General features: G+C 40.0%; 1 protein-coding gene across 12 annotated transcripts in view; it reads left to right on the plus strand.

The window, feature by feature from the left end:
- The window catches only part of TPRG1 (tumor protein p63 regulated 1), a 373,176-nt gene that overhangs the window by 224,458 nt on the left and 121,132 nt on the right, over positions 1 to 27,586 (plus strand). For 2 of the 12 annotated variants that reach the window (XM_086399080.1, XM_086399071.1), the window contains one exon: positions 19,666 to 20,130. The exons of 9 other annotated variants lie outside the window; for them this stretch is intronic. In XM_086399080.1, the coding sequence (XP_086255206.1) occupies positions 19,666 to 19,860 (195 nt within the window). In that variant the 3' untranslated portion in view covers positions 19,861 to 20,130. Of the gene's footprint in view, positions 1 to 11,743; positions 11,872 to 19,665; positions 20,131 to 27,586 lie in introns of those variants that run through there. One more of the 12 variants, XM_086399056.1, reaches the window with a different exon arrangement.

The raw sequence follows: 27,586 nt of genomic DNA on the forward strand, positions 1-27,586 counted from the left end.
TAAAGTGCAGAGTCATTTATCTGTTTCTCTTTTTTTTTAATACATGTTAATCCAACTGAAAGAACTTAATAATGTATGTTTCCAAAGCCATTTCCTGCCTTTAAGGGGAATCTGGTTCTAATAATTAATATAATATATATTTTGAAGTAGTAGTCATTCTTTTTTATTACAAGTCAAAAATAAATACCACCTGCTTTGGTTATGGCATCCATCACTTTCTGGGCCAAGTCTTCTCTTATTTCTCATACCTGGTATCTTTAAGCACTTATTCTCTGAGTGTTCTTTGCTGAAAGAAATTCAGGGTAAAGGACTGAAAAACAAGTTCTGTTACCTTCAGAGAAATACCACTGCATGGCTCTAATACTTGATAATGCTTTATTTTTTTCTGCCATATAGAAGTAAAATTGAATACTTTAAAAGGAAGATGAAAAATAAAATATCAAAAGGGAGTGAAAACAAGGTCCTACTGTATAGCACAGGGAACTCTGCTCAATGTTAAGTGGCAGCCTGGATGGGAGGGGAGTTTAGGGGAGAATGGATACGTGTATACATATGGCTAAGTCCCTTTACTATTCACTTGAAACTATCACAACTTTGTTAATTGGCTATACTCCAATATAAGATAGAAAGTTTAAAAAAGGGGTTGTGGTAGAATAACTACCCCCTAAATATACATGAATGCAGCTAGTAGACTGGAACATTACATTTTGCCCAAGACTTCCTATCAGCCAAGGGAAACTTGAGGTTCATATAGCTCTCCTTAGATAGAAGTAAGAATAGCGGGTGTGTGTGTGTGTGTGTGTGTGTGTGTGTGCACGCACGCATGTGCATACATGGGTATGAGCAGGGCAAGTGGTTGATTAATTAGTTGGTTTTCAGTCAATCAAACTACTTTGTGAATCTGTTAAGTGTATTTTCTTTAAGGATTTTCTCATTCAACTATTCTTTCAAAGTCTTCTTTTCTTCCTATAAACAGTCTGGAACCTTCATTTGCCAAACCGTTTCTTAGTCAAAGGCCACCCTGAGTCCCAGATCTCTAAGAAAACAAGTGATCTCAGTCTGGGATATGAGATGATGACTGCTCTGATCCAGTTCTTTGTGTCTTGGTTTCTCTTTTGTTGTTGGTTTTTATGTCACAAAGTTATTTGTGTTTAGGACTTTTTCCAAAATTGGCTTTGATTAATTCTCAGTTATATTAATGCAAAAGTATAAATAAGAATAGTAATTCTGGGGATATAGAATTCCTTTTATATGAATATTTTGGTATAATACAATTTTTAAAGGGTGATTTAAACTACCTTTTTTAAATTTCTCTAGTAAATGAAATAGGGAAAAGTAAAAGAATATGGTGAAAGTGCATAACTAAATGAAATACCTGAAGCAATTTAATTCAATTTGAAAATGAAGGTCACTCAGTCATGTCTGACTCTTTGTCTGACTCTTTCTTCAGGCCAGAATACTGGAGTGGGTAGCCTTCTCCAGGGGATCTTCCCTACCCAGGGATCGAGCCCAGGTCTCCCACATTGCAGGCAGATTCTTTACCAGCTGATCTACAAGGGAAGCCCAAGAATACTGGAATGGGTAGCTTATCCTTTCTCCAGGGGATCTTCCCAATCCAGGAATTGAGCTGGGGCCTCCTGCATTGCAGGCAGATTTTTTTACCAACTGAGCTTTGAGGGAAGCCCTAATTCAATTTAGGAAACCCACAATGGCAGAAGAGAGGAAATTATGTGGAACTGAGCTCTTCACAGTCAAAAATTTCAAATTATTTACTATCTAATGGAATAATTTATTTTTAAAAGTACATTTATAAAATTCATTTTTTTATTTTAATTTTTTTTGGTTTTTACTCAGAGTCTTTTATTCTACAGCACTTGGAATCTCTTTATTTGACAAATGTTTTCTAGTACCTACAAGTTGTGGGTATTATGATTGTGATTAAGAATACAAATATAAATGAGACAAGATTCTTGCCTTTGTGGAAGGCATTGTTTAATAGAGGAAGCAGATAAAAATACAAAGATTTTAAAATAAGTATTAAAGAACTGAAAAAGAAGTTTGGATCAGATGCAAAGATGTGGAGACAGTTGAAAGTGCATGGAGTGTCTTAGACACAGACAGCTTAGCTGGAGTTGAATCTTGTGTATTTCTCACCATAATTGTATTGGCTCATATGGTACATATAAGTACATAGACTACATTAGGGGTGCTAGGAATGGAGAGAGATGAAGAAATCTTGAGATATTCAGGATATCAGTGGAAGAAGATAACTGATAGGATATGGTAGGTGAATGAGAAGAAGATGTCAAAGATTGTAGTCTGTTTTGGTAGATGGTGAGTCCATTAATTTAAAAGGAGAGAACTAAAAGAAGAGTAGGTGTGGGGATTCTGTTTAGGACATATTGAGTTTGAAATGTTCATGAAATGTGGAGTTGAGCTGGTTGCCAGGAAGTTAGAAATTTAGGTCTGTTTGAAGCTCAGGAGACAAAGTTGAACTGGTAATATAGGTGTCAGATCATACAACACTGGGGCAAAGCTGAGTCATGGGATTGATTGGGCTGAAAGGTACCTGAGGAAGGAGCATTAATGGGTAAATTGCATTCAAATTCAAATTTATACTATCTCTAAGTCCTTCAGCACTGATCTAAAAAAATGCCCATCAATTTATGAAATACTATGTCAAAATTCACTACTTCTTTTACCTATCTCACTAACTCTATATCATTTCTACATCTGATAAGTATGATAGTCAAGTGGCCTCTTTCCAGATATTCTTGCTTACCTCCAATCCTTACCAACTTTTTCAATCTGCGCGTTCACATACTTTGCATTTCTCGTATAAACAGTTGTGAAAATAGAAACATTTTTGGTACTGCTTTTATTATTACAAGACATAATAATTTCATATAAATTTTGTAATTCAGTTCAGTTCAGTTGCTGAGTCGTGTCCAACTCTTTGCGACCCCATGACCCGCAGCATGCCAGGTCTCCCTGTCCATCACCAACTCCTGGAGTTCACTCAGACTCACGTCCATTGAGTCAGTGATGCCATCCAGCCATCTCATCCTCTGTCGTCCCCTTCTCCTCCGGCCTCAATCCCTCCCAGCATCAGAGTCTTTTCCAATGAGTCAACTCTTCGCATGAGGTGGCCAAAGTACTGGAGTTTCAGCTTTAGCATCATTCCTTCCAAAGAAATCACAGGGCTGATCTCCTTCAGAATGGACTGGTTGGAACTCCTTGCAGTCCAGGGGACTCTCAAGAGTCTTCTCCAACACCACAGTTCAAAAGCGTCAATTCTTCGGCACTCAGCCTTCTTCACAGTCCAACTCTCACATCCATACACGACCACAGGAAAAACCATAGCCTTGACTAGATGGACCTTTGTTGTAATTACATGATATTTATTGATTACAGTTTGCATGTTTTCATGTAATTCAATTAACAAAAACTCTTTGAGGTCAGAATGCTATCTCCACTTTAAAAGTGGAGGTTCTTACAGTGGTTAAGTGAATTGGCTGAGGTCTTATAATTATAACTGTATTTCCACATTCAAATAATTTGTTAATGCTCAAGAAGAAAAAACCAGAAGGAAGTCTGTGTGTGTGCATATTCATAGTCATGGCTATGATATATGATAGGGTAGGATATATCATATTTTTACAACCAAGGTCAGTTATTCTTAATTGTTTCATCCACTTTATATTTGCAACTTCTAGCCATATCTTTCTTCTTTTAACCATTTGTTACGGAATTAGTTTCATTTGCCCAATGCACAGCAAGCCAAATGCTTAGATGCTGAGGTTTTCTGCAGAGAAAGGATTTCTTCCCAAGGAAGCCAAAAGAGAAGAAAGGAGAACAGATCTCCAATCTGCCTCCCCAAACTCAAGAGGCTTGAGATATTTATGAGATAAAGAAGCAGGGTGGTCTGAGGCATGGAGAAAGGTGATTGGAGGCAAGAAAAAGCTGAGGCGATCCGTGTTCCACGCAGGCATACCTAAGTTAACTGCTGCTTCTTCGGATGCATATTCAGAAAATGGCAGCATCAGCATGATCTGAGGGTGGAGTTTTTGGCCCTCTGACATCAAGAGGTCATTCTTTGGACACTTACGTAGGCCCAGTTAAATGGTCAGAATCTCGACTAATTTGAACCGTCAAGACTAGCTCCATGTTTCGAAAATTAACTTAAGCCACCATCGTTAGGGCTACTCATAATTAGAGGCATGATCGATAAGGGGCAGTTAAAGGAATCTTGTGATATATTCTTTAATCTACATGAAGCTTGGAGGGCTTGCAATTTGCAGGAACAATTAAAGTGAGTTTAATCAGTGAAGACAGGTTACAGAGTGGTATTTATTAAGCAAATTATAGACCAAGAATCTAACTGATTAATGTGCTTGATTTCACATTGTCTTAATGGATTCTTTGATTGTGTGGAGAGTCTTGTTGAGAGGAACTAGTGATTGAGTCCAGAGCTTTAGAATAATAGTGAATAGATCATGAATGCTCTATTGCCTAATCAAAGTGAGCCACAGACCAAACCTTTTTTACTTTTGTCTGGCATCTTTCTTCTTATTTTTGAGAGAATTATGAAACTGAACCAATATTTTAGTAATCAAATGTAACTTTATATTCTTAACCCCTTGGTTTCCCACCACATAGACTGAACAAATATTTATTTGTTTATTTTTGTTATTTTAATTGTTCGGCTGCTCGGCTTTTGGAGTCTTCATTCCCTGACTTAGGATTGAACCCAGATTGAATGACTAATTTCATTGGTCTTGACAATGAAAGCACTGAGTCCTAACCATTGGATTGCCATGGCATTCCTTAACAAATATTTGTTAAGTGTCCACCTGGCATACTGTTAATATATGCAGAGCAATGCAGTGGATACTCATTGGAATTTTGTTGTTTGTTTAGTTGCTGAGTTGTGTCCTACTCTTTTGTGACCCCATGGACTGTATTCTGCCAGGCTCCTCTGTCTATTGGATTTCCCAGGCAAGAATGTTAGAGTAGCCATTTCCTTCTCCAGGGGCTCTTCAGAACCCAGGGATCGAACTTGTGTCTCCTGCATTGGCAGACAGATTCTTTACCACTGAGCCACCAGGGAAGCCCTAATTGTTGGGATAGCAAGAAGAATAAAACAGATTTTGTCCTCCAGACATTTATAGTCTAGAGGGAGAATGCAAAAATGGTACTTAAAAAATTATAATTTGATGTACAAATACTGTTGATAGAATCAAAAGGTTCTATCAGAGCCCAGCAAAAACAATAGATAAGTCCAGAAGTTAACAAATGTGATAACATTTGATGTGAAACTCAAGAGTGATTTAGCCATCAAAGCAGATGCCGAAAGACATTTTAAGTAAAAGAAACATGATTAGATGCTGCAAATTACAAACGTGTATAAGATGTTCTTGGACAAAGAGTCATTCACTTAAGCTAGAGTTTAAAGTGTGTGTGTGTGTATGTGTGTGTGTGTGAATGTGCATATATGCATGGGGAGGGTTGGGGAAATGGAATAGGATGAGGATAGAAATTAGAATTTGTAGGAAAAAAAGCTTCTGCCTCAGTCTCCTTTTTTGCTCTATACTCTTGAACATACAGTCACAGTGTATCTATAAAGATAATTCCAAATAATCGTGCAAGGATGATACAAACATTCTGTTCAGTTGTGCGGCTTCCCAAGTGGTTTCCATTGTTGGGTGTTGGATGGACTTACTTTTTATTTCAACATGCTTCACTTGCTACAATGGGAGGGTGAAACCTGTAGCCTGAGGCTTGGAAAACCTGCTCAGCAAAGGAATGTGGGCCTGCAGGCATGAAACCTGGTCTCTTTACCCAGGGTAAACAGGAAGCAAGAGATGGTTGTAATAAGGAAAACTGAGACTCTGGGCAGTGAACTGCTGGCAGACAGCACCTGAAGCAAACCAGGGGCCCAGTCACTCAGCTGGTAAATAATCGCTGTAAAGTCAAGAATATCACACACACACACACACACACACACCACATACACCTATCCTTTACCCTAACCAGCACTCAGGCCTTCTGTAACCGGAGTTGTTAAAACTTGACCCTCTGCTTTTGAGGCTGGAATAATAGAGGGAGCCAGGGGTGGGCGTATAAAAGCTTTTAAAGAAAAGTATGTGGCTGGTGGCATTCATATCAAATGACACCACGTTCCTGTCACACAGATTAAGTTCAGGTGCTTGAAATGCTCAAGAGCCAGCCTGGGGACTTGGCCTTTTGTCTGCCTCTCCTTCATGCCCATCTTGTCCCTCTGTTTTCATGGTCCATCTTAAAGAGCTCACAGAAATGACTAGAAATGAAGGGCATCTTACCTGAGTGAAATGCCAAGTTCACTGAATGTAAAGTAGTGTTAACTTTTTCCTTCCAGCATTTTGATTCTGAGGCCACAGAGAATTCTCATGAAATAAAACTTATGATGAGGACTGGGGAGGCATTCCGTAACCCAATTTCATATATATATATATATATATATATATATATATATATATATATATATATATAAAATCTGTGAAAAGGCATCTTGACAACCAAGAAGGTGTTGCCCATGGAAAAGTTGAGGTGAACTGAGCTTTAGATTTGGGGAAATCATAGTTAAATGATGACATAGTTAATTATTTATTCACAATATTGATTATTGGCAATAGGCTTCCTTTAATGCCTTTGCAATATGACTCCAAGTTCTACCTTAATCTTATATCCTTCCCCAGACCTTCCTGGAAGACATTAGCAGGTGGGCACATGTGCATAGAGCATTTACAAATCCTTATTTATTGAAGTTAGTTTGATCTTTGTAGACAACTTATGAATTTGATGCTATTCAGTTCAGTTCAGTCACTCAGTCATGTCTGACTCTTTGTGACCCCGCAGCACGCCAGGCCTTGCTGTCCATCACCAACTCCCGGAGTTCACTCAAACTCACATCCATCGAGTCGGTGATGCCATCCAGCCATCTCTTCCTCTGTCATCCCCTTCTCCTCCAGCCCCCAATCCCTCCCAGCATCAGAGTCTTTTCCAATGAGTCAACTCTTTGCATCAAGTGGCCAAAGTACTGGAGTTTCAGCTTTAGCATCATTCCTTCCAAAGAACACCCAGGACTCATCTCCTTTAGGATGGACTGGTTGGATCTCCTTGCAGTCCAAGGGACTCTCAAGAGTCTTCTCCAACACCACAGTTCAAAAGAATCAATTCTTCAGTGCCCAGCTTTCTTCACAGTCCAACTCTCACATCCATACATGACCAATGGAAAAACCATAGCCTTGGCTAGACGAACCTTTGTTGGCAAAGTAATGTCTCTGCTTTTGAATATGCTATCTAGGTTGGTCATAACTTTCCTTCCAAGGAGTGTCTTTTAATTTCATGGCTGCAGTCACCATCTGCAGTGATTTTAAAGCCCAGAAAAACAAAGTCTTACACTGTTTCCACTGTTTCCCCATCTATTTCCCATGAAGCGGTGGGACCAGATGCCATGATCTTAGTTTTCTGAATGTTGAGCTTTAAGCCAACTTTTTGACTCTCCTCTTTCACTTTCATCAGGAGGCTTTTTAGTTCCTCTTCACTTTCTGCCGTAAGGGTGATGTCATCTGCGTATCTGAGGTTATTGATATTTCTCCCGGCAATCTTGATTCCAGCTTGTGTTTCTTCCAGTCCAGCGTTTCTCATGATGTACTCTGCATATAAGTTAAATAAACAGGGTGACAATATACAGCCTTGATGTACTCCTTTTCCTATTTGGAATCAGTCTGTTGTTCCATGTCCAGTTCTAACTGTTGCTTCCTGACCTGCATATAGGTTTCTCAAGAGGCAGGTCAGGTGGTCTGGTATTCCCATCTCTTTCAGAATTTTCCACAGTATATTGTGATCCACACAGTCAAAGGCTTTGGCATACTCATTAAAGAAAAAATAGATGTTTTTCTGGAACTCTTTTGCTTTTTCCATGATCCAGCAGATGTTGACAATATGATCTCTGGTTCCTCTGCTTTTTCTAAAACCAGCTTGAACATCTGGAAATTCACAGTTCATGTATTGCTGAAGCCTGGCTTGGAGGATTTTGAGCATTACTTTACTAGCGTGTGAGATGAGTGCAATTGTGCGGTAGTTTGAGCATTCTTTGGCATTGCCTTTCTTTGGGATTGGAATGAAAACTGACCTTTTCCAGTCCTGTGGCCCCTGCTGAGTTTTCCAAATTTGCTGGCATATTGAGTGCAGCACTTTCACAGCATCATCTTTCAGGATTTGGAATAGCTCAACTGGAATTCCATCACCTCCACTAGCTTTGTTCATAGTGATGCTTTCTAAGGCCCACTTGACTTCACATTCCAGGATGTCTGGCTCTAGGTCAGTGATCACACCATTGTGATTATCTTGGTCGTGAAGATCTTTTCTGTACAGTTCTTCTGTGTATTCTTGCCATCTCTTCTTAATATCTTCTGCTTCTGTTAGGTCCATACCATTTCTGTCCTTTATCGAGCCCATCTTTTCATGAAATGTTCTCTTGTTATCTCTAATTTTCTTGAAGGGATCTCTAATCTTTCCCATTCTGTTGTTTTCCTCTATTTCTTTGCATTGATCACTGAGGAAGGCTTTCTTATCTCTTCTTGCTATTCTTTGGAACTCTGCATTCATATGCTTATATCTTTCCTTTTCTCCTTTGCTTTTCACTTCTCTTCTTTTCACAGCTATTTGTAAGGCCTCCCCAGACAGCCATTTTGCTTTTTTGCATTTCTTTTCCATGGGGATGGTCTTGATCCCTGAATCCTGTACAATGTCATGAACTTCAGTCCATAGTTCATCAGGCACTCTATCTATCAGATCTAGTCCCTTAAATCTATTTCTCACTTCCACTGTATAATCATAAGGGATTTGATTTAAGCCATACCTGAATGGTCTAGTGGTTTTCCCTACTTTCTTCAATTTAAGTTTGAATTTGGCAATAAGGAGTTCATGATCTGAGCCACAGTCAGCTCCCGGTCTTGTTTTTGCTGACTGCATAGAGCTTCTCCATCTTTGGCTGCAAAGAATATAATCAATCTGATTTCAGTGTTGACCATCTGGTGATGTCCATGTGTAGAGTCTTCTCTTGTGTTTTCAGAAGAGGGTGTTTGCTATGACCAACGTGTTCTCTTGGCAAAACTCTATTAGCCTTTGCCCTGCTTCGTTCCGTATTCCAAAGCCAAATTTGCCTGTTACTCCAGGTGTTTCTTGACTTCCTACTTTTGCATTCCAGTCCCCTATAATGAAAAGGACATCTTTTTGGGTGTCAGTTCTAAAAGGTCTTGTAGGTCTTCATAGAACTGTTCAACTTCAGCTTCTTCAGTGTTACTGTTTGGAGCATAGACTTGGATTACTGAGATGTTGAATGGTTTGCCTTGGAAATGAACAGAGATCATTCTGTCATTTTTGAGATTGCATCCAAGTACTATATTTCAGACTCTTTTGTTGACCATGATGGCTACTCCATTTCTTCTAACGGATTCCTGCCTGCAGTAGTAGATATAATGGTCATCTGAGTTAAATTCACCCATTCCAGTCCATTTTAGTTCGCTGATTCCTAGAATGTCAACGTTCACACTTGCCATTTCCTGTTTGACCACTTCCAATTTGCCTTGATTCATGGACCTAACATTCCAGGTTCCTATGCAATATTGCTCTTTACAGCATTGGACCTTGTTTCCATCACCAGTCACATCCACAACTGGGTACTGTTTTTGCTTTGGCTCCATCCCTTCATTCTTTCTGGAGTTATTTCTCCACTGACATCCAGTAGCATCTTGGGCACCTACCGACCCAGGGAGTTCCTCTTTTAGTATCCTATCATTTTGCCTTTTCCTACTGTTCATGGGGTTCTCAAGGCAAGAATACTGAAGTGGTTTGCTATTCCTTTCTCCAGTGGACCACATTCTTTCAGATCTCTCCACCCTGACCCGCCCATCTTGGGTGGCCCCACAGGGCATGGCTTTAGTTTCATTGAGTTAGACAAGGCTGTGGTCTGTGTGATTAGATTGACTAGTTTTCTGTGACTATGGTTTCAGTGTGTCTGCCCTCTGATGCCCTCTTGCAACACCTACCATCTTACTTGGGTTTCTCTCACCTTGGACGTGGGGTATCTCTTCATGGCTGCTCTAGCAAAGCACAGCTGCTGCTCCTTACCTTGGAAGAGGGGTATCTCCTCACCACCGCTCCTCCTGACCTTGAACATGGAGTAGCTCCTCTCGGCCCTCCTGCGCCTGCACAGCCACTGCTCCTTGGACGGTGCTTGATGCTATTAATATCCTTATTTTATAGAAGAGGAACTATAAAATTCAGAGAGGTTAGACTTGCCCAAGATCACACAGCTAGTGAGAACCACATTAGCAATGTAAGACCAGATCTCTTTGATCTGAATACTCATGATATATCATGTTCTATACTTCCTTTGGTTCAGTGGTTCTCAGCAGGAGATGATTTTATCCCTGGGGGACATTGGCAATATGTGGACAACACTATTGATTATCACTTCTGGGATTGAGGTGCTACTGCTTAGCTTTCTGAAATCTGGAGGACATACTCCCCTGCTGGAAATAATATCCTAGCCCCAAATAGCAATAATTCCAAGGTAGAGAAATATTAGATTAGTTGTATAGATGAATAGCCATACTTGTGACTTTGATTCTCAGAAAACTGGATGAAAATTTGAGATGCATATATGAAATATGATAGAATAAAAAGTAATTTTTGTCTTGACTATTTGGGAAGGCATTATGGAAGAGAAAGGATTTGAGCTTGGTTGTGAAAGATGAATAAGAGCATGGGGACTGTAACTCTTTGTGGATTGAACAGACTATCAGAGAGTTTCTTAGGCAAGCTTAATACAGTGGGTTTTTTTATTTTTTAAAGGAAAAGTTTTCTACAAAAAAAACCCTTCTCAGAACCCAAATATATAAAACTGATAAAAATAAAGCAGCTATGATTGATGTGATTGTAGCTTTTCTTCCCTAACTTTTTCCTAAGACTTCAGGCATGTGTGTGTGTGTGTGTTTAATACTATTAATAATAGCATTTTCTTGCTTTTCAAAAGAATTCTGATTTGGATAATGTATGATATGGTCACCCAACCTATAAGGAAAAGTGTTGTAAGGAACAAGTTTCAAAAAGTATCAAGACTGATTTTTTTCTATATCCCTTTGGAAAATTAAGCACATGAATTCTTTCCTAAATATTAGAATTTCATTCAAACTCTTCTAGAAACTTACATAACTATAATACAGGGATCAAAACCTAGAAATAAAACATCAGTACAATACTATACTGTAGCAGGGCTTCGTTGGTGCCTCAGATGGTAAAGAGTCTGCCTGTAATGCAAGAGACCCAGGTTCTATCCCTGGGTCAGGAACATCCCCTGGAGAAGGAAATGTCAACCCACTTTACTATTCTTGCCTGGAGAATCCTGTGGACAGAGGAGCCTGGAAGGCAACAGTTCATGGTCATAAAGAGTCAGACACGACTGAGTGACTAACACTTTCACTCTCATAGGACTATTAACTAAAATACAGATCTTAGCCAAATTTCATCAGCTTTTTGTTTTGTTTTTCCTAATGTCTTCTGCGTACTCCAGAATTCAATCCAAGATTCCATGTTATATTTAAGTATTCTGTTTCTTTATTCTCCTCCAAAATGTGACCAGTCTCTCAGTCTTTCCTTTTTCTTTTTTTTCCCATGACCTCGGGGCTTTTGATAGAATGTTCTCATGGTGGCTGGATCATGGAAAAAGCAAGAGAGTTCCAGAAAAACATCTATTTCTGCTTTATTGACTATGCCAAAGCCTTTGACTGTGTGGATCACAATAAACTGTGGAAAATTCTGAAAGAGATGGGAATACCAGACCACCTGATCTGCCTCTTGAGAAATTTGTATGCAGGTCAGGAAGCAACAGTTAGAACTGGACATGGAACAGCAGACTGGTTCCAAATAGGAAAAGGAGTTCATTAAGGCTGTATATTGTCACCTTGTTTATTTAACTTATATGCAGAATACATCATGAGAAACGCTGGACTGGAAGAAACAAAAGCTGGAATCAAGATTTCAGGGAGAAATATCAATAACCTCAGATATGCAGATGATACCACCCTTATGGCAGACAGTGAAGAGAAACTCAAAAGCCTCTTGATGAAAGTGAAAGAGGAGAGTGAAAAAGTTGGCTTAAAGCTCAACATTCAGAAAATGAAGATCATGGCATCCGGTCCCACCGCTTCATGGGAAATAGATGGGAAAACAGTGGAAACAGTGTCAGACTTTATTTTTGGGGGCTCCAAAATCACTACAGATGGTGACTGCAGCCATGAAATAAAAGACGCTTACTCCTTGGAAGGAAAGTTATGACCAACCTAGATAGCATATTCAAAAGCAGAGACATTATTTTGCCAACAAAGGTCTGTCTAGTCAAGGCTATGGTTTTTCTAGTGGTCATGTATGGATGTGAGAGTTGGACTGTGAAGAAGGCTGAGTGCCGAAGAATTGATGCTTTTGAACTGTGGTGTTGGAGAAGACTCTTGAGACTCCCTTGGACTGCAAGGAGATCCAACCAGTCCATTCTGAAGGAGATCAGCCCTGTGATTTCTTTGGAAGGAATGATGCTAAAGCTGAAACTCCAGTACTTTGGCCACTTGATGCAAAGAGTTGACTCATTGGAAAAGACTCTGATGCTGGGAGGGATTGGGGGCAAGAGGAGAAGGGGACGACAGAGGATGAGATGGCTGTATGGCATCACTGACTCGATGGACGAGAGTCTGAGTGAACTCTGGGAGTTGGTGATGGACAGGGAGGCCTGGCGTGATGCGATTCATGGGGTCGCAAAGAGTCGGACACGGCTGAGCGACTGATCTGATCTGATCTGATGGTGGGTTTGGCTGATGTTTTCTCATGATTAGATTGAAGTCTGCTTTTTTTAAGGGCAAAAATACTGCAGAAGTGACGCTGTGTCGTTTCACTGCATCATATTGCAGGTTCACTGTGCCTGTATGCCTTGTTACAGATATTAACTTAATCATTTGTCTAAGATGGTGTGTGCCAGATTGCTCCTTTGTAAAGTTAGTATTTTTCCTTTATAATTGATAAATACCTTGAAAGAGATACTTAGATGCTCAACCCATGTCTTTTGAAATCATGGTTTCTGAATAGAATTTAATATATATCCTTTGGCATCCAGGGAATTTTTATTGCTTTAGAATAGGGCATATCACAAGATTAAAAAAATACTTTCTCAAGTCTATGATGCATATTAAGGAAATTGGCATTCAAAGTCTGGAATCGAAAGGAGTAGGACTAAGGAATCTAAACTCTTTCTTGCCTGTGATAATATTTACATCTATAAATAGTAAGCTTTGGGCTTCCCTGGTGGCTCAGAGGTTAAAGTGTCTGCCTCCAATGGGGAGACCCAGATTTGATCCCTGGGTTGGGAAGATCCCCTGGAGAAGGAAATGGTAACCCACTCCAGTATTCTTGCCTGGAGAATCCCATGGACGGAGAAGCCTGGTAGGCTACAGTCCATGGGGTCGCAAAGAGTTGGACACGACTGAGCGACTTCACTTTCACTTTCATCAGATCAGATCAGATCAGTCGCTCAGTCGTGTCTGACTCTTTGTGACCCCATGAATTGCAGCATGCCAGGCCTCCCTGTCCATCACCAACTCCCAGAGTTCACTCAGACTCTCATCCATCGAGTCAGTGATGCCATACAGCCATCTCATCCTCTGTCATCCCCTTCTCCTCTTGCCCCCAATCCCTCCCAGCATCAGAGTCTTTTCCAATGAGTCAACTCTTCACATCAGGTGGCCAAAGTACTGGAGTTTCAGCTTTAGCATCATTCCTTCCAAAGAAATCCCAGGGCTGATCTCCTTTAGAATGGACTGGTTGGATCTCCTTGCAGTCCAAGGGACTCTCAAGTGTCTTCTCCAACACCACAGTTCAAAAGCATCAATTCTTCGGTACTCAGCCTTCTTCACAGTCCAACTGTCACATCCATACATGACCACTAGAAAAACCATAGCCTTGACTAGACGAACCTTTGTTGGCAAAGTAATGTCTCTGCTTTTGAATATGCTATCTAGGTTGGTTATAACTTTACTTCCAGGGAGTAAGCGTCTTTTAATTTCATGGCTGCAGTAGTATGCTTTAAAATATTTTTGAGCAATTCACTGGGATTCATACAATAGTCTGATGAAGTTGGTATTTACCATCATTATTATTTTCCCATTTTCAGATACATAAACTAAGATCCAGGGAGATTAAATGATTCTTCTAAAATCTAACCATTAGTTTTGGGCAAGGAAATGTACTTTTTTCCCCCACTGTACTCAATGATGAAGGGGACATGGTTAGATTGCTGTGAGGTGGGTATGTCCATGTAGAGGAATGTGGCTTCTTAGTGAGTATGAGGCAAGGCAAATAAAACAATAGATGAGTGACTGGAATCTGCCCACTTAAGATCACTTCTGACCTTGGTTACTTTGTGATTTTAAACATAGCAATTGAATTAAATACTCCTGTTATTGAAATTAATTTATTCTTCCCATTTTGCTTTTCTCTTTGGAAGCTTAAGAAAGAACACTTGCTGTTTTTCTTATCCAGTCACCAAAGCACTGGTGGAGTGTTCTGTGAGGAATCATGTCTTCCTTTCTAGAATTTCCAGGCTATATGACTACAGTTTGTTTCATTCAGTAACACGTAATATTTAAATCCATTCTAAGGTCTTAAAGAGGGTGCTGGGAGTAATAATAAGAGGTAACTTCTGTCTGTCTTTGTCACTATAGCCTGAAACTCATGGTAAACAAGAAAAACTTTGCTTATCTATTAGATTCTTTAGTCAGGGAAATGAGTTTAAATTGAGGTTTGACATTATCTAATTAGGTAACTATTACTTTATTGAAAACCCACAGATATCAATGCACTCTAGCAAACTTTATGTTGTTTATCATAAAGTCACTATTTTTTTTAACTTCTGAGTTGTTGAAGTTCCAATACTTTGGCCACCTGATGTGAAAAGTCAACTCATTGGAAAAGACCCTGATGCTGGGAAAAATTGAATACAAAAGGAGATGGGTAGGGGTCAGAGGATGAGTAGGTTAGATAGCCTCAACAATTCAGTGGACATGAATTTGAGCAAACTGTGAGAGATAGTGAGGGACAGGGAAGCCTGGCGTACTGCAGTCCATGGGGTCACAGAGTCAGACATGACTTAGTAACTAAACAACAAAATTAGCCCCAAACCATAGATTTCAATGCCTCTTTCCAAAAGAGTAAGCTGAGGCTCACAAAGGAGAAGTGAATTTATGATAAGGTAACAGAACAAGTAAATCACATAAGTTTTATTTGCATGGCTTTTCTTTCTTTCCTATTTTTTGTCCCTTTTGTGCTGTGCTGTGCTGTGCTAAGTCACTTCAGTCATATCCAACTCTTTGTAGCCCTGTGGACTGTAGCCCTTCAGGTTCCTCTGTCCAGGTAAGAATACTAGAGTGAGTTGCCATGCCCTCCTTCAGGGGATCTTCCCAGCCCAGTAATCAAACCCAGGTCTCCTGCATTGCAGGTGGATTCCTTACTATCTGAGCCACAAGGGGAGTCCATGAATACTGGAATGGGTAGTCTATCCTTTCTCCAGGGGAATCTTTCCAACCCAGAAATTGAACCAGGGTCTCCTGCATTGCAGGCAGTTTCTTTAACAGCTGAGCTATCAGGGAAGCCCCTTGTTCATTATAGACTAGGTCAAATAGTAATGATGGATATATTCTAAAGTTTAGATTTTTTTCTTACTAACAAGGAAACTAAGGCTACAATGGAGAAGTGGTTTGCCCAAGGGCAGTTTGGTATAAAATTAACAGTCCAGGATAAAACTTATATTGAAAATGTGATTATGGGTAACGACAGGCTTCTCTTTCTTCATTGAATCATCACTCTGTATTAGTCCCTCAAAGCAAAGATTGGTCCTCCTTATGGAGAAAAGGAGAAACATTGGTCACTTGGTTGAATATGCATAATGACTTATATGGATATTGGGATACACTTTGAAAGTTTTAATTTAGACTTGCAAGCCAGTTCGCTAGAAAGCGTATTTGGATCTCACTGTGAATAGTCCCTTGTTCCTAATGTTCTTTTTTACCATTGTGCAGAAAATGGAGTGACTCTGGACAAAATCATTTACTTTCTCTGAGCCTTGATTTCTAACATGGAAATAATGATACCTTCTTTTACTTACCTGAGTGGCTTATACTGGAATGAGTTAATGGATATAATTGGGCTAATTGGAAATACAAAGATCTGGGCTTTCCTATTTCATTTCCTTCTTTATATCTCTGTTTGCAGTGCTCCCTGAATTACCCTCCTCTCAACCCAATTCAACCTGATTTGACCAAAAGAGTGATTTTTTTTTTTTTTAACTCATTTAACTTGAAGTTCAGGGTAGGCTGATCTAGTAACTCGGATGGTTTTGTGAAGAATTTCTCAGTCTTCATGTCTTAGGTCTTTCACTTTTATTGTTTTCAGTCTCAGTCAGGTTTTCACTGTGTGGCCAAAATGACCATGAATACCTTTGGACTTGGATGATATGTTTTACAGCTGCATTGGTCATGTGCCCATACCTAAACCAGTCTCCTATGGATTCCTCTGATTGGTTAGAACTGAGTCATGTACTAAAGCCAGCTCCACTTAAGCTATTTGCACTAAATGGAAGAATGTGGCTCTCCAAAGGAAAATAGAGGCATTCTTTTTTAATCTTTTAAAAATTAGTTATTTATTGGCTGTGCTGGATCTTTGTTGCTGTGCAGGCTTTTCTCAAGTTGTGGGAGTGGGGGCTATTCTCTAGTTTTGGTGGGCAGGCTTCTTATTGCAGTGGCTTCTCTGCAATGAGAAAAAAAGAAGATGGGGGTGGCAGAGGATGAGATGGTTACATAGCTAGTGCTGTGGAGCGCTAGCTCTAGGTGTGAAGGCTTCAGTAGCTGTGACTCCCGGGCTCTAGAGCACAGGCTCAATTGTTGTGGTGCATGAGCTTAGTTGCTCTGTGGCATACATGATCTTCCTGGATCAGGGATGAAACCCGTGTCTCTTGCATTGACAGGCAGATTCATATCCACTGTACCATCAGGGAAGCCCTGAGGCACTCTTATTTGAAGAAGAATCTCAAATAGAGAGAAGGATGCTGGGTTAGAAATAACAGCAGCAGTCAGCTAGACCCTCTTTAACCTCATTTCACTTGCTGAAACCCCTAGAGGATTGTCTCAAATGTCTCCTTTGGAAGTCATTTTTGATCCTCTAGCCATATATGATTTCTTTTATTTTTCTTTAATACCTTGTGCCTGTTTTTGCTGTTTATTTTCATGGACTTTGTATGATCATTACAAGTTCATTTTTTAAATATTATTATAGTGCCACTGCTGTGTGGGCTTCCCCGATGGCTCAGTGGTAAATAACCCACCCATCAAACTGAGATAGCCACTATGGAAGATGGTATGGAGATTCCTTAAAAAACCAGGAATAAAACCACCTTACAACCCAGCACTCCCACTCCTAGGCATATACCCTGAGGAAACCAAAATTGAAAAAGATACATGTACTAAAGTGTCCATTGCAGCACTATTTACAACATCTAGAATATGGAAGCAACCTAGATGTCTATCGACAGTTCAGTGCAGTTCAGTTCAGCTGCTCAGTTGTGTCCAACTCTTTGCGACCCCATGGACTGCAGTACACCCGGCCTCCCTTTCCATCACCAATTTCCGGAGTTTACCCAAACTTATGTCCATCGAGTTGGTGATGCCATCCAACCATCTCATCCTCTGTTGTCCCTTTCTCTTCCTGCCCCCAATCCCTCCCAGCATCAGAGTCTTTTCCAATGAGTCAGCTCTTTGCATCAGGTAGCCAAAATATTGGAGTTTCAGCTTCAACATCAGTCCTTCTAATGAACACTCAGGACTGATCTCCTTTAGGATGGACTGGTTGGATCTCCTTGCAGTCCAAGGGACTCTCAAGAGTCTTCTCCAACACCACAGTTCAAAAGCATCAATTCTTCAGCACTCAGCTTTCTTTATAGTCCAACTCTCACATCCATACATGACTACTGGAAAAACCATAGCCTTGACTAGATGGACCTTTGTTGGCAAAATAATGTCTCTGCTTTTTAATATACTATCTAGGTTGGTCATAACTTTCCTGCCAAGGAGTAAGCATCTTTTAATTTCATGGCTGCAGTCTCCTCCTGCAGTGATTTTGGAGCCCCCCATAATAAAGTCTGCCACTGTTTCCACTGCTTTCCCCATCTATTTGCCATAAAGTGATGGGGCCGGATGCCATGATCTCAGTTTTCTCAATGTTGAGCTTTAAGCCAACATTTTCACTCTCCTCTTTCACTTTCATCAAGAGGCTCTTTAGTTCCTCTTCACTTTCTGCCGTAAGGGTGGTGTCATCTGCATATCTGAGGTTATTGATATTTCTCCTGGCAATCTTGATTCTGACTTGTGCTTCATCCAGCCCAGCGTTTCTTGTGATGTACCCTGCATATAAGTACATTCTATCTATCAACAGATGAATGGATAAATAAGCTGTGGTACATGTATACAATGGAATATTATTCAGCCATAAAAAGGAACACATTTGAGTCATTCTGATGAGGTATACAAACCTAGAGCCTATTATACAGAGTGAAGTAAGAGAAATATAAATATCATATTCTGACACATATACATGGAATCTAGAAAGATGATACTGATGAATTTATCTGCATGGCAGCAGTGGAGAAACAGACATAGAGAACAGACTTGTGGACCTGGGGTGAGAAGGGAGAGAGTGTGAGATGCATGGAAAGAGTAACATGGAAACTTACAATACCATATGTAAAATAGAGAGCCAGTGGGAATTTGCTGTATGACTCAGGGAACTTAAATAGGGGCTCTGTGACAATCTAGAAGGGTGGGATGAGGAGTGGAATGGGAGGGGGTTTGGGAGAGATCAGCCATGGTGTACCTATGGCTGATTCTTGTTGATGTTTGACAGAAAGCAACAAAATTCTATAAAGCAATTATCCTTCAATTAAAAAATAGATAAAGTGGCAAAAAAGAAAGAACCCACCTGCCAATATAGGAGATGTGAGAGTCGCAGTTTCTACCCCTGGGTCGAGAAGATCTCCTGGAGGAGGGCATGGCAACCCACTCCAATATTCTTGCCTGGAGAATCCCACAGATAGAGAACCCTGGAGGGCTACATTCCAACAGGGTCACAAAGAGTCAGACACAACTGAAGCAACACACTCACTGTGAGGGCAGAGGCTATATCTCACTTGTCTGAATCTTCAGCAGTACATGACAGGTGTCTGATCCACACTAGACTATCAGCAAATATTTGTTAAACTGACTTCTTAATGTTGTACAAGGTATGAATAATGAAAAATAAATAAGGTGTGGCAGTTAATTTTATTATATACAAAATGTATTAACAGATCAATCTATTAAAAGACTAACAGAAGCAATAGTAACAATTCCAAGAAATGATTTCTGTTTAAGTAGTAAGAATAAGTGCAGCTCCAGGAGAGCAGTCAACTTTTGTGAGGACTGGCTGGAGAGGGTGTGTCTCTGGACCTGCTTTGCACTCACTAATTCTGTGTGTTCTTTTCCTCTTCAGTTATCTGGGTTCACGTCTAAGCTTGTTCCAGCTATCCAGAATACCCACAAGAATTCCACTGAATCTGGAAGAGGAAAGGGATTGACGGTGCTCACTGAACCCATATTGATTGAGACCTACACTGGGCTAATGTCATTCATTGGAAACCGAAACAAACTTGGCTATTCCCTTGCCCGGGGGAGTATTGGTTTTTGATACTCTTTTTGGTGGATAAATACATCATCCATAGCTACATCATTACTGAAGATTCTGTTTCAGCTCACCGTATTTTTAGATTGAAATAATCAGCTACTTTTAAATAGTATCACATGGTTTTAAATATTTAGTATCTTAGGAGATCAAAAAGCTTGATTAGACTGATAAATGCACACTTCAGATCTTTTATGAAATTTCTTAAAATCAGAAAATAAATTCACCTAAGTATATTGAATAACATTATCAAATAAATACCTGATCATAAACTCAGGGCAGACCCTCTGGGTTCTTGTTTCTCAGTCCTCCAAATGTGGGCACGTTCTGGGTCTTTATTTTCAGCCCTTAGATCCTGATCTTCTCTCTCACTGGGGTCTCAATCTGTATTATTTCAGTTTCCTTTTTATGAGGATGACTTCCAAATCCATAGTCCCATCCCTGGTATTTCTGTAAGATTCAATTTTGCATTTCTGTCTGCTGATTATCTATATCAGTAGCCACTTATATTCAGCTTCTTCAAAATTCTGGATTTCTCTATGAGATTTTAATAGTCACAGTTATCAGTTTTGATGTCTTTAATCTTCTTGCCAAATACATTCCATGTAGTATCTCTTTTAGTCTGTCTGGGTTGCTATAACAAAAATACTACAGGCTGGGTGGCTAATAACATACATTTATTTCTTCCAGTTCTGGAGGTTGGAATTCTGAGGTTAGGGTACCAACCTGATCAGGTGTGGGCCCTCTCCTGGCACTTAGATTTCTTGCTATATCCTTATAAGACAAAGAGGCAAGAGAGTTTTGTTGTGCTTCTTTTATAAGGGCACTAATCCTGATGCTGGGAAAGGTTGAAGGCAAAAGGAGAAGGAGGTGGCAGAGGATGAGATGGTTAGCTACCATCACTGACTCAATGGACATGAATCTGAGCAAACTCTAGGAAATAGTGAAGGACAGGGGAGCCTGGTGTGCTGCAGTTCATGCGGTTTAAGAGTTCGACATGACTAAGCGACTGAACATCAACAACAGAATCTCATTCATGTGGGCTCTGCTCTCATAAGCTAAGGCCCCACCTCTTAATAGCATGACATTGGGATTTCAATGTATAAATTTAGGGGGATGGCACAAACAGACCATATTTAGCATTAAGCCCAATGTCCAGATATCAAACTAAAGTTTATTCTTTCAAAAATTTTCATATATTTCTCCTTTTCATTCGCACAGGTATATTATTAGATCACATTTTAAATTCTGTTTAGCTGGATAATTGCTATAACCTTTTAGTTGGTATCATTTCCAAGGCTGAGCCTCTTCTAATTCATTTTGCATTTGTTGCCAGATTCCAAAAACACAATTTGATCATATCATTCCCTGATCAAGAACTTTCAGTGGCTCATTTCCTTTTTGCTGTTTTTTTTTCTTTTTTGATTGATTGTTCTTATGTTTTATTTTTCAGTAGCAGATCTTTCCTTCTAATGAATCTGTTTCAGATGCCCAATATGTAAAACAGGTAGAAGTAAGACCACTGTGGTTGAGACAGAGATGGGAATGCCACTGACCTCCTGTCTTTTGGGTCTTACAAGTGCCTTCTGTGGAATGTCTATGGATTCTAGAGGGGATAAGAAACATTTTTTTCAAAAACACTTTTGTAATTCATTCTGTTTACACTTTCTTTTCTCTCACATTTCCTCTTTGTCTCTTCTTGACTTATGTCTAATTGTAAACAACTCAGGAGATTATCTCATTTGTTTTTAATCTCAAAAAAACTTTTAATGCTGAATTCTATATATTATTAACATAATCATCTTTTTGCCTGTCCTAAGACCCAAATTTGAGACACCTTGGCTGGTATTCAATTTTAAAATTCCAGCTTTTTGGGGGGAGAGGATGCTTATGTGAAGTCTAACTTTAAAGTCTTTTCTTTAACCTGCTTACTTCCTCAGTTTCAAAGATTTGACCTCTGATGTTTCACAAACATCAATTTGAAGGAGGCATTCAAAATCCAAACCTTGAAAAACTCTCGTTTGATTTTGTCTTTATCTTTGTTTACTTCCATTAGTACTTCTCTCCCTCTCTTTCCACTTCCCAGGACCCACATTTTTTTCCCTTCGTGATGGCAAATATTGTTACAGTCCCCAAGGCAGGAAACTTCTATTCAGACTGTAAAAGGAAATGTTGAAATCCTTAGCTGTCCCGTCAACAGTAGTGGAATGAAAAGTCGTTGGATTGCTTTGGCAGTGGTTCTGAAGCAGGCACAATTGGCAAATTATTATTAACAGTGCTGCCCGAAAATCCCCATTTGCCTCAAGATAGTGGCATTTGTTGGCAGAGGTCTATGAAAGGTCCAGCACATTCTCTTTATTTAAGGATCAGTCTGACAATTGACTTCTTTCTGCATATTCATTCCCTTTGAATTTTCTAAGTTGGACTGTTTCCAAATGACCTTTGAAAGGATATAGTGCAAATCAGAAAAGATGAGAGGAGGGTGATATCTCTTAACCCTGAGGTCCAGTCTGTAACAATAGGATACCAAAGCTGTTTAGTGTGAGAAGAGTGATCTCAGAGATGACATGAGAACTATCTTCATATTTCATACAGACCATCTTGTGGGATATTCTAGAAACTGATAAGTGGGACCTAGGAAGCAGGATTATGATCAGAGGATGAGAGGATTCAGGGATTTGGATGGCAGTTTAAGATAAGAAAGTCATGTATGAAACGAGATGCCAGTCCAGGTTCAGTGCACGATGCTGGATGCTTGGGGCTGGTGCGCTGGGAAGGCCCAGGGGGATGGTATGGGGAGGTTGGGAGGGAGGAGGGTTCAGGATGGGGAGCATGTGATTTTTTTTTAAAAGTAATAAAGAGAATTAAAAAAAAAAAAAAAAAAAAAGAAAGAACTTCTTATACTTAAAAATGCCCAAGGATGGGAAGCACTGCTCTTTGACATGTACCAGGAGGGACTAATGGAGAAGGCGATGGCACCCACGCCAGTACTCCTGCCTGGAAAATCCCATGGACGGAGGAGCCTGGTGGGCTGCAGTCCATGGGGTCGCTCAGAGTTGGACACGACTGAAGAAATTCACTTTCACTTTTCACTTTCGTGCATTGGAGAAGGAAATGGCAACCCACTCTAGTGTTCTTGCCTGGAGAATCCCAGGGACAGGGGAGCCTGGTGGGCTGCTGTCTTCGGGGTTGCACAGAGTCGGACACGACTGAAGTGACTTAGCAGCAGCAGCAGGAGGAACTAAAGTGAATATTGTGAAAGGGGTTGCTAAAGAGATGATTGATAAAATCTTTTAAAACCAGGGACCTTATAATTCTTTAAATAATTGTTGTTAATCATTAAGTAGTGATAGTTGCTCAGTCACATATGACTCTGTAACTCTCTGGACTGTAGCCTGCCAGGCTCCTCTGTCCATGGAATTCTCCAGTCAAGAATACTGGAGTGGGTAGCCATTCCCTTCTCCAGGGGATCTTTCCAAGCCAGAGATCAAACCCACGTCTCCTGTATTGCAGGCAGATTCGTTACCATCTGGGCCACGAGGGAAGCCCCAGTCATTAGTTAAAACACCCTTTTTTGTCTGGAAAGAGTTGAATCAGTCATGTAAGGCCCTGGAAAATTAGCTTAATTTTCCTAAGGTTTAATTTCCTCATCTGTAAAATGGAGATGATCCTATCTCTTTTGCCTACTTCGTTAAGATCTTGGGAGGATTCAATGAAATGAAGTCAAATTATTTTATTAAATAAAAACCATTGAGTATCTGCCTGTAGAGCAATGCCACTTTGGTGCAGAACCTCAGACAACATCCAAGGGAACTAAATTCAGTTCTTCTGGGAATTATTTTTCTGGTCACTATGGGCCTGCTGGGGCTTCCTATGTGGCACTAATGATGAAGAGCACACCTGTCAATGCAGGAGACATAAGACATGTGGATTCGATCTCTGGGTGGGAAAGATTGCCTGGAGGAGGGCATGGCAACCCACTCCAGTATTCTTGCCTGGAGAATCCCACGGACAGAGGACCCTGGTAGGCTACAGTCCAAAGAGTCACAAGAATCAGACACTACTGAAATGACTTAGCACACACACATGCATGAACTTACTCTCTCTTTACCATTTGCCGTGTGGTATTCCCAGTGGACAGTTGGGTTTCTTGTCCATAAGCTAGACAACCAGCCACAACCCACAAACCAAAGACCTATATGTGTCCCTGGGCTTTTCCTTCAGGCTATTATCTGAACTATACCAGTAAAGTTTCCCAAAGGGGCAACATAGGTCTGATTGGGAATAAGATTAGATACAAGGGGCATTAAGTATAAAGCATATCATCATAAAAATGTCATGGTTGGCCATCTTCTCTATCTGTTCTTTATCCATTCAAGAAATTCCACTAAAAAATCTCCAGTAAACCTCCATTCAGAAACTATTTGAACAATTGACAGATTGTTCATAGTCTTCTGATGTATCTTGGGCAGTTTTGATGGTTACAAATTTCTCCTTCTGTCTCTTTTAAGTAAAAGTGATCTGCCACTCTCTTTTATTTAAAAATAAAATTCCCATGCTGGAGTAGATTCAACTTGTTTCCATTCCTGGGTATGGGGAATTGGGGTTACAGAAGCAAAACTGACGCATTCTTTAACACTTACAAAAAGAGAAACTGCCAAGAATCACCACACCTAGGCTTCCAGTGGGCACTTGGGCTTTTTTGGAGGCTGCCCCTTGGCCATCCTCTAAGGCAGAAAAGAGAAGCCAATTTATGAGGATCTTTTGCTTTGAGCCCTCCTCTCATTGTCCCTTTGCTGAAACATTCTTAAGGAAGCCAATTCCTAGAGCCCTGGGGTTAAGGAAGCATAGAAACCATCTAATCCAATGCTTTCATTTCACAGAACACAAAGCAAAAGCCTAGAAATTGGAAAGAAATTGCTCAAAAACAGATGGTGGCTTTTTGGCGATATGGAATTAAACTCTAAAGTTTTCAATCTCCTATTCCAGCCCCACTGTCCTTCTACATATCTCCATTCCCAGAAAAAGGCATGTCATCTAAACCAGTGTATCATAGCTTCTGGGTTAATTCTGACATGAGAAAACAATAGGTCACCGTTGTTTAGGGGGAATTTCCAGAAATTACTTGTATTTTCTTAAAAGGCTAAGGTCACTCATGGAGCTCTCTGATGTCGTATCTGATTAAAAAGACCAAACAAAGCTGCGGAAGCCAGCAGATATTTTGTAAGGCAGCTTTACCTCTGCCTGGCATTTTGTGGGGCAAGACAGCGGAGTGCAAACGTATTAAATTCAGGTTTAAAAGCTCCCCCAGAAATTCTTTACACACAAGAGACCAAGGTGGAGAAAAGAGATGACTTGTGCCAAAGGGAAAGAAAGAGAGAGACTAATGCCTGTGGTTTTCAAAGGTTAACAACAACAAAAAAGCCCAAGTATTTGCACAGGGATGAATGCTCATTGGCTCTTGGCCAACAATTATACAAGGGCTTGTGCCCACATCCTGTAGCTGTGGTTTTGGGACGCTGCTCATGAGTGACTTCTTATGCTTAGTGGCAGGAAATTTTAGTCACTGATGTGTAAACTCACCTTTGGTCTGCACCCCCCACAACGTGCTCTGAAGGCAGTTAGGGGGCCAGGCCTCCTGATTTCCCTGCAGACATTACATCTTCAGACGCTAACAAAAAACTCAGTTTAAAGCCTTCGGAGTGACTGATATTTGATCAATTCTTACCTTACTCCACTCCAATGTAGCCACTTCTTCAGATAATTCTATACTCACAGGGATGAATTATGATATCTTCTTCAAAATCCTCCCTTTAGCCTCAAAAGTCAAGACAAAAAAGTAAAAAAATGTTAGCTCTATTTCATTTCAGGCCTGCCATGTGAAATATGAGAGGCGAAGTCATCAGGTTGCTTCTGGGCCTAGATCTTGTATCTGATGAGCTATCTTACACTCAGTTTTTGAAAGTTCTTAGTTAACATCTCACAAATCTCCTCTTCAGTGAAGCTAAATGGAATTTGCAAGAAATTTCTCAGAAAGCAGATGGTGAGTTTGGAGCAATCCTGGGATTAAACTCTAACACTTCCATTTTCCTGCTCCTAGTCACTGCTCTTTCCACATATCCCCATACCCAGGGAAAGGCATATCATCTAAATCAGTGTACCACAGTTGTCCTCTAAGCAGATGTATCCTAATTTGAGGTGAGAAAACAAAATGTCCAGTTAATTAACTCTCATGTTTCAAGTATATATGAGAAATCATGATGCTACATTATGGATAGAGAATATATTGAGATCAATTTATCTGAATTACCACCTTGTCTCACACCCTGTCCACAATGACTACCCCATGCATCTCAGAAACTGCTCTTCTTTCCTTTTAGATTCCCTGCTCACTCTTTATGAAATTATTGAAACTGAGATTGGAAGGGACCTAAAGGTCATCTAGTTTCCTACCTATTGCAGGAATGTACTCAACTGAAACACACAGCAGAAGCAGACTCAACTTATGCAAAGGTGTTGCCAGACAGAAAGTTCATTGCTTCCTACAGCAGCACATTCTACTGCTAAGTGACCGCACTGAGTTGAAAATTTTTCTATGTATTACATACAAATCGTCCCCTCTGGAAATTTATCTATTTGGTCCTTGATCTTCCTTTGAAGTTACTCCAAGTAAATCAGCTTCCTATTTCATATGGCCACACTTCAAATAAAGGCAGCTAACTGGTGCTCTCCCAACAAAGTAGTTTTATTTTTGCTTTTTGACACAAAACCCTCTAGTTACCACAAATGTTCTTCATGTGTTGGATTATCCAGAGCCCTTATTGAACTCCTCTCTTGTTTGTAAACAATTCTGCTTGGTTAACATTTCTTTTGAAATATTGTATTTGGGACTTTCCTGGTGGTCCAGTGGTTAAGAACCCACCTGACAATGGAGGGGTCATGGGTTCAATCCCTGGTTGGGGAACTAAGATCCCACAAACCACAGGGTAACTAAGACTGCATGCCATAACTACTGAGCCTGTGTGGAATCAAAAGTTTCCACGTGATGCAACAAAGACCCTGTGTGTCCCAAGAGTAGCACTGAAATATATACCTTACCATATGTAAAATAGATAGCTAATGGGAAGTTGCCGTATGACACAGGGAACTCAAGCTGGTGCCCTGTGACAACCCTGTGGAATAGGGTACAAGGAGAGGGGGAGGTTCAAGAGGGAGCAGACATATGTATACCTATGGCTGATTCATGTTGATATATGACAGAAGCCAACACAACATTGTAAAGCAATTATCCTCCAACAAAAAAGAAAGATCCCATGTGCTGCAGCTAAGAGCTGATGCCACCAATTAAATAAGTAATAAATATAAACAACAAAAATAGTAAGCAAATAAAATATTACATTCAACACTGACATGGCAGTTCAAATATAGGTTGACCAATGAAAGTTAGAATGTGATTGTTCTCCATTTGCCAATGTACTGTTTATTAATGAAATCCAGGTATTCTTTATAATCCTATTTATTCACATGAAGTTCATGATCAACTATATATAATATATATAACTTTTTTCTCATTTAATAATCTCATTTAAGGGACAAATCAGGCCACTTTTGTATAGATTACTAGTAATGAACCTAGATTAGTTCCCAGAAATCACTGCTTTTCTCTTTTGACTTAAGTTTGTTTGTTCATTTTTTCTATAGTACCTGTTTAGCATTTTATCTTGAGTTAGTA

This window comes from Bos grunniens, chromosome 1 (assembly GCF_055505025.1).
Source record: "Bos grunniens cultivar Pamir isolate PY7600 chromosome 1, Bosgru_T2T1.0, whole genome shotgun sequence".
Taxonomy (NCBI): Eukaryota; Metazoa; Chordata; class Mammalia; order Artiodactyla; family Bovidae; genus Bos; species Bos grunniens.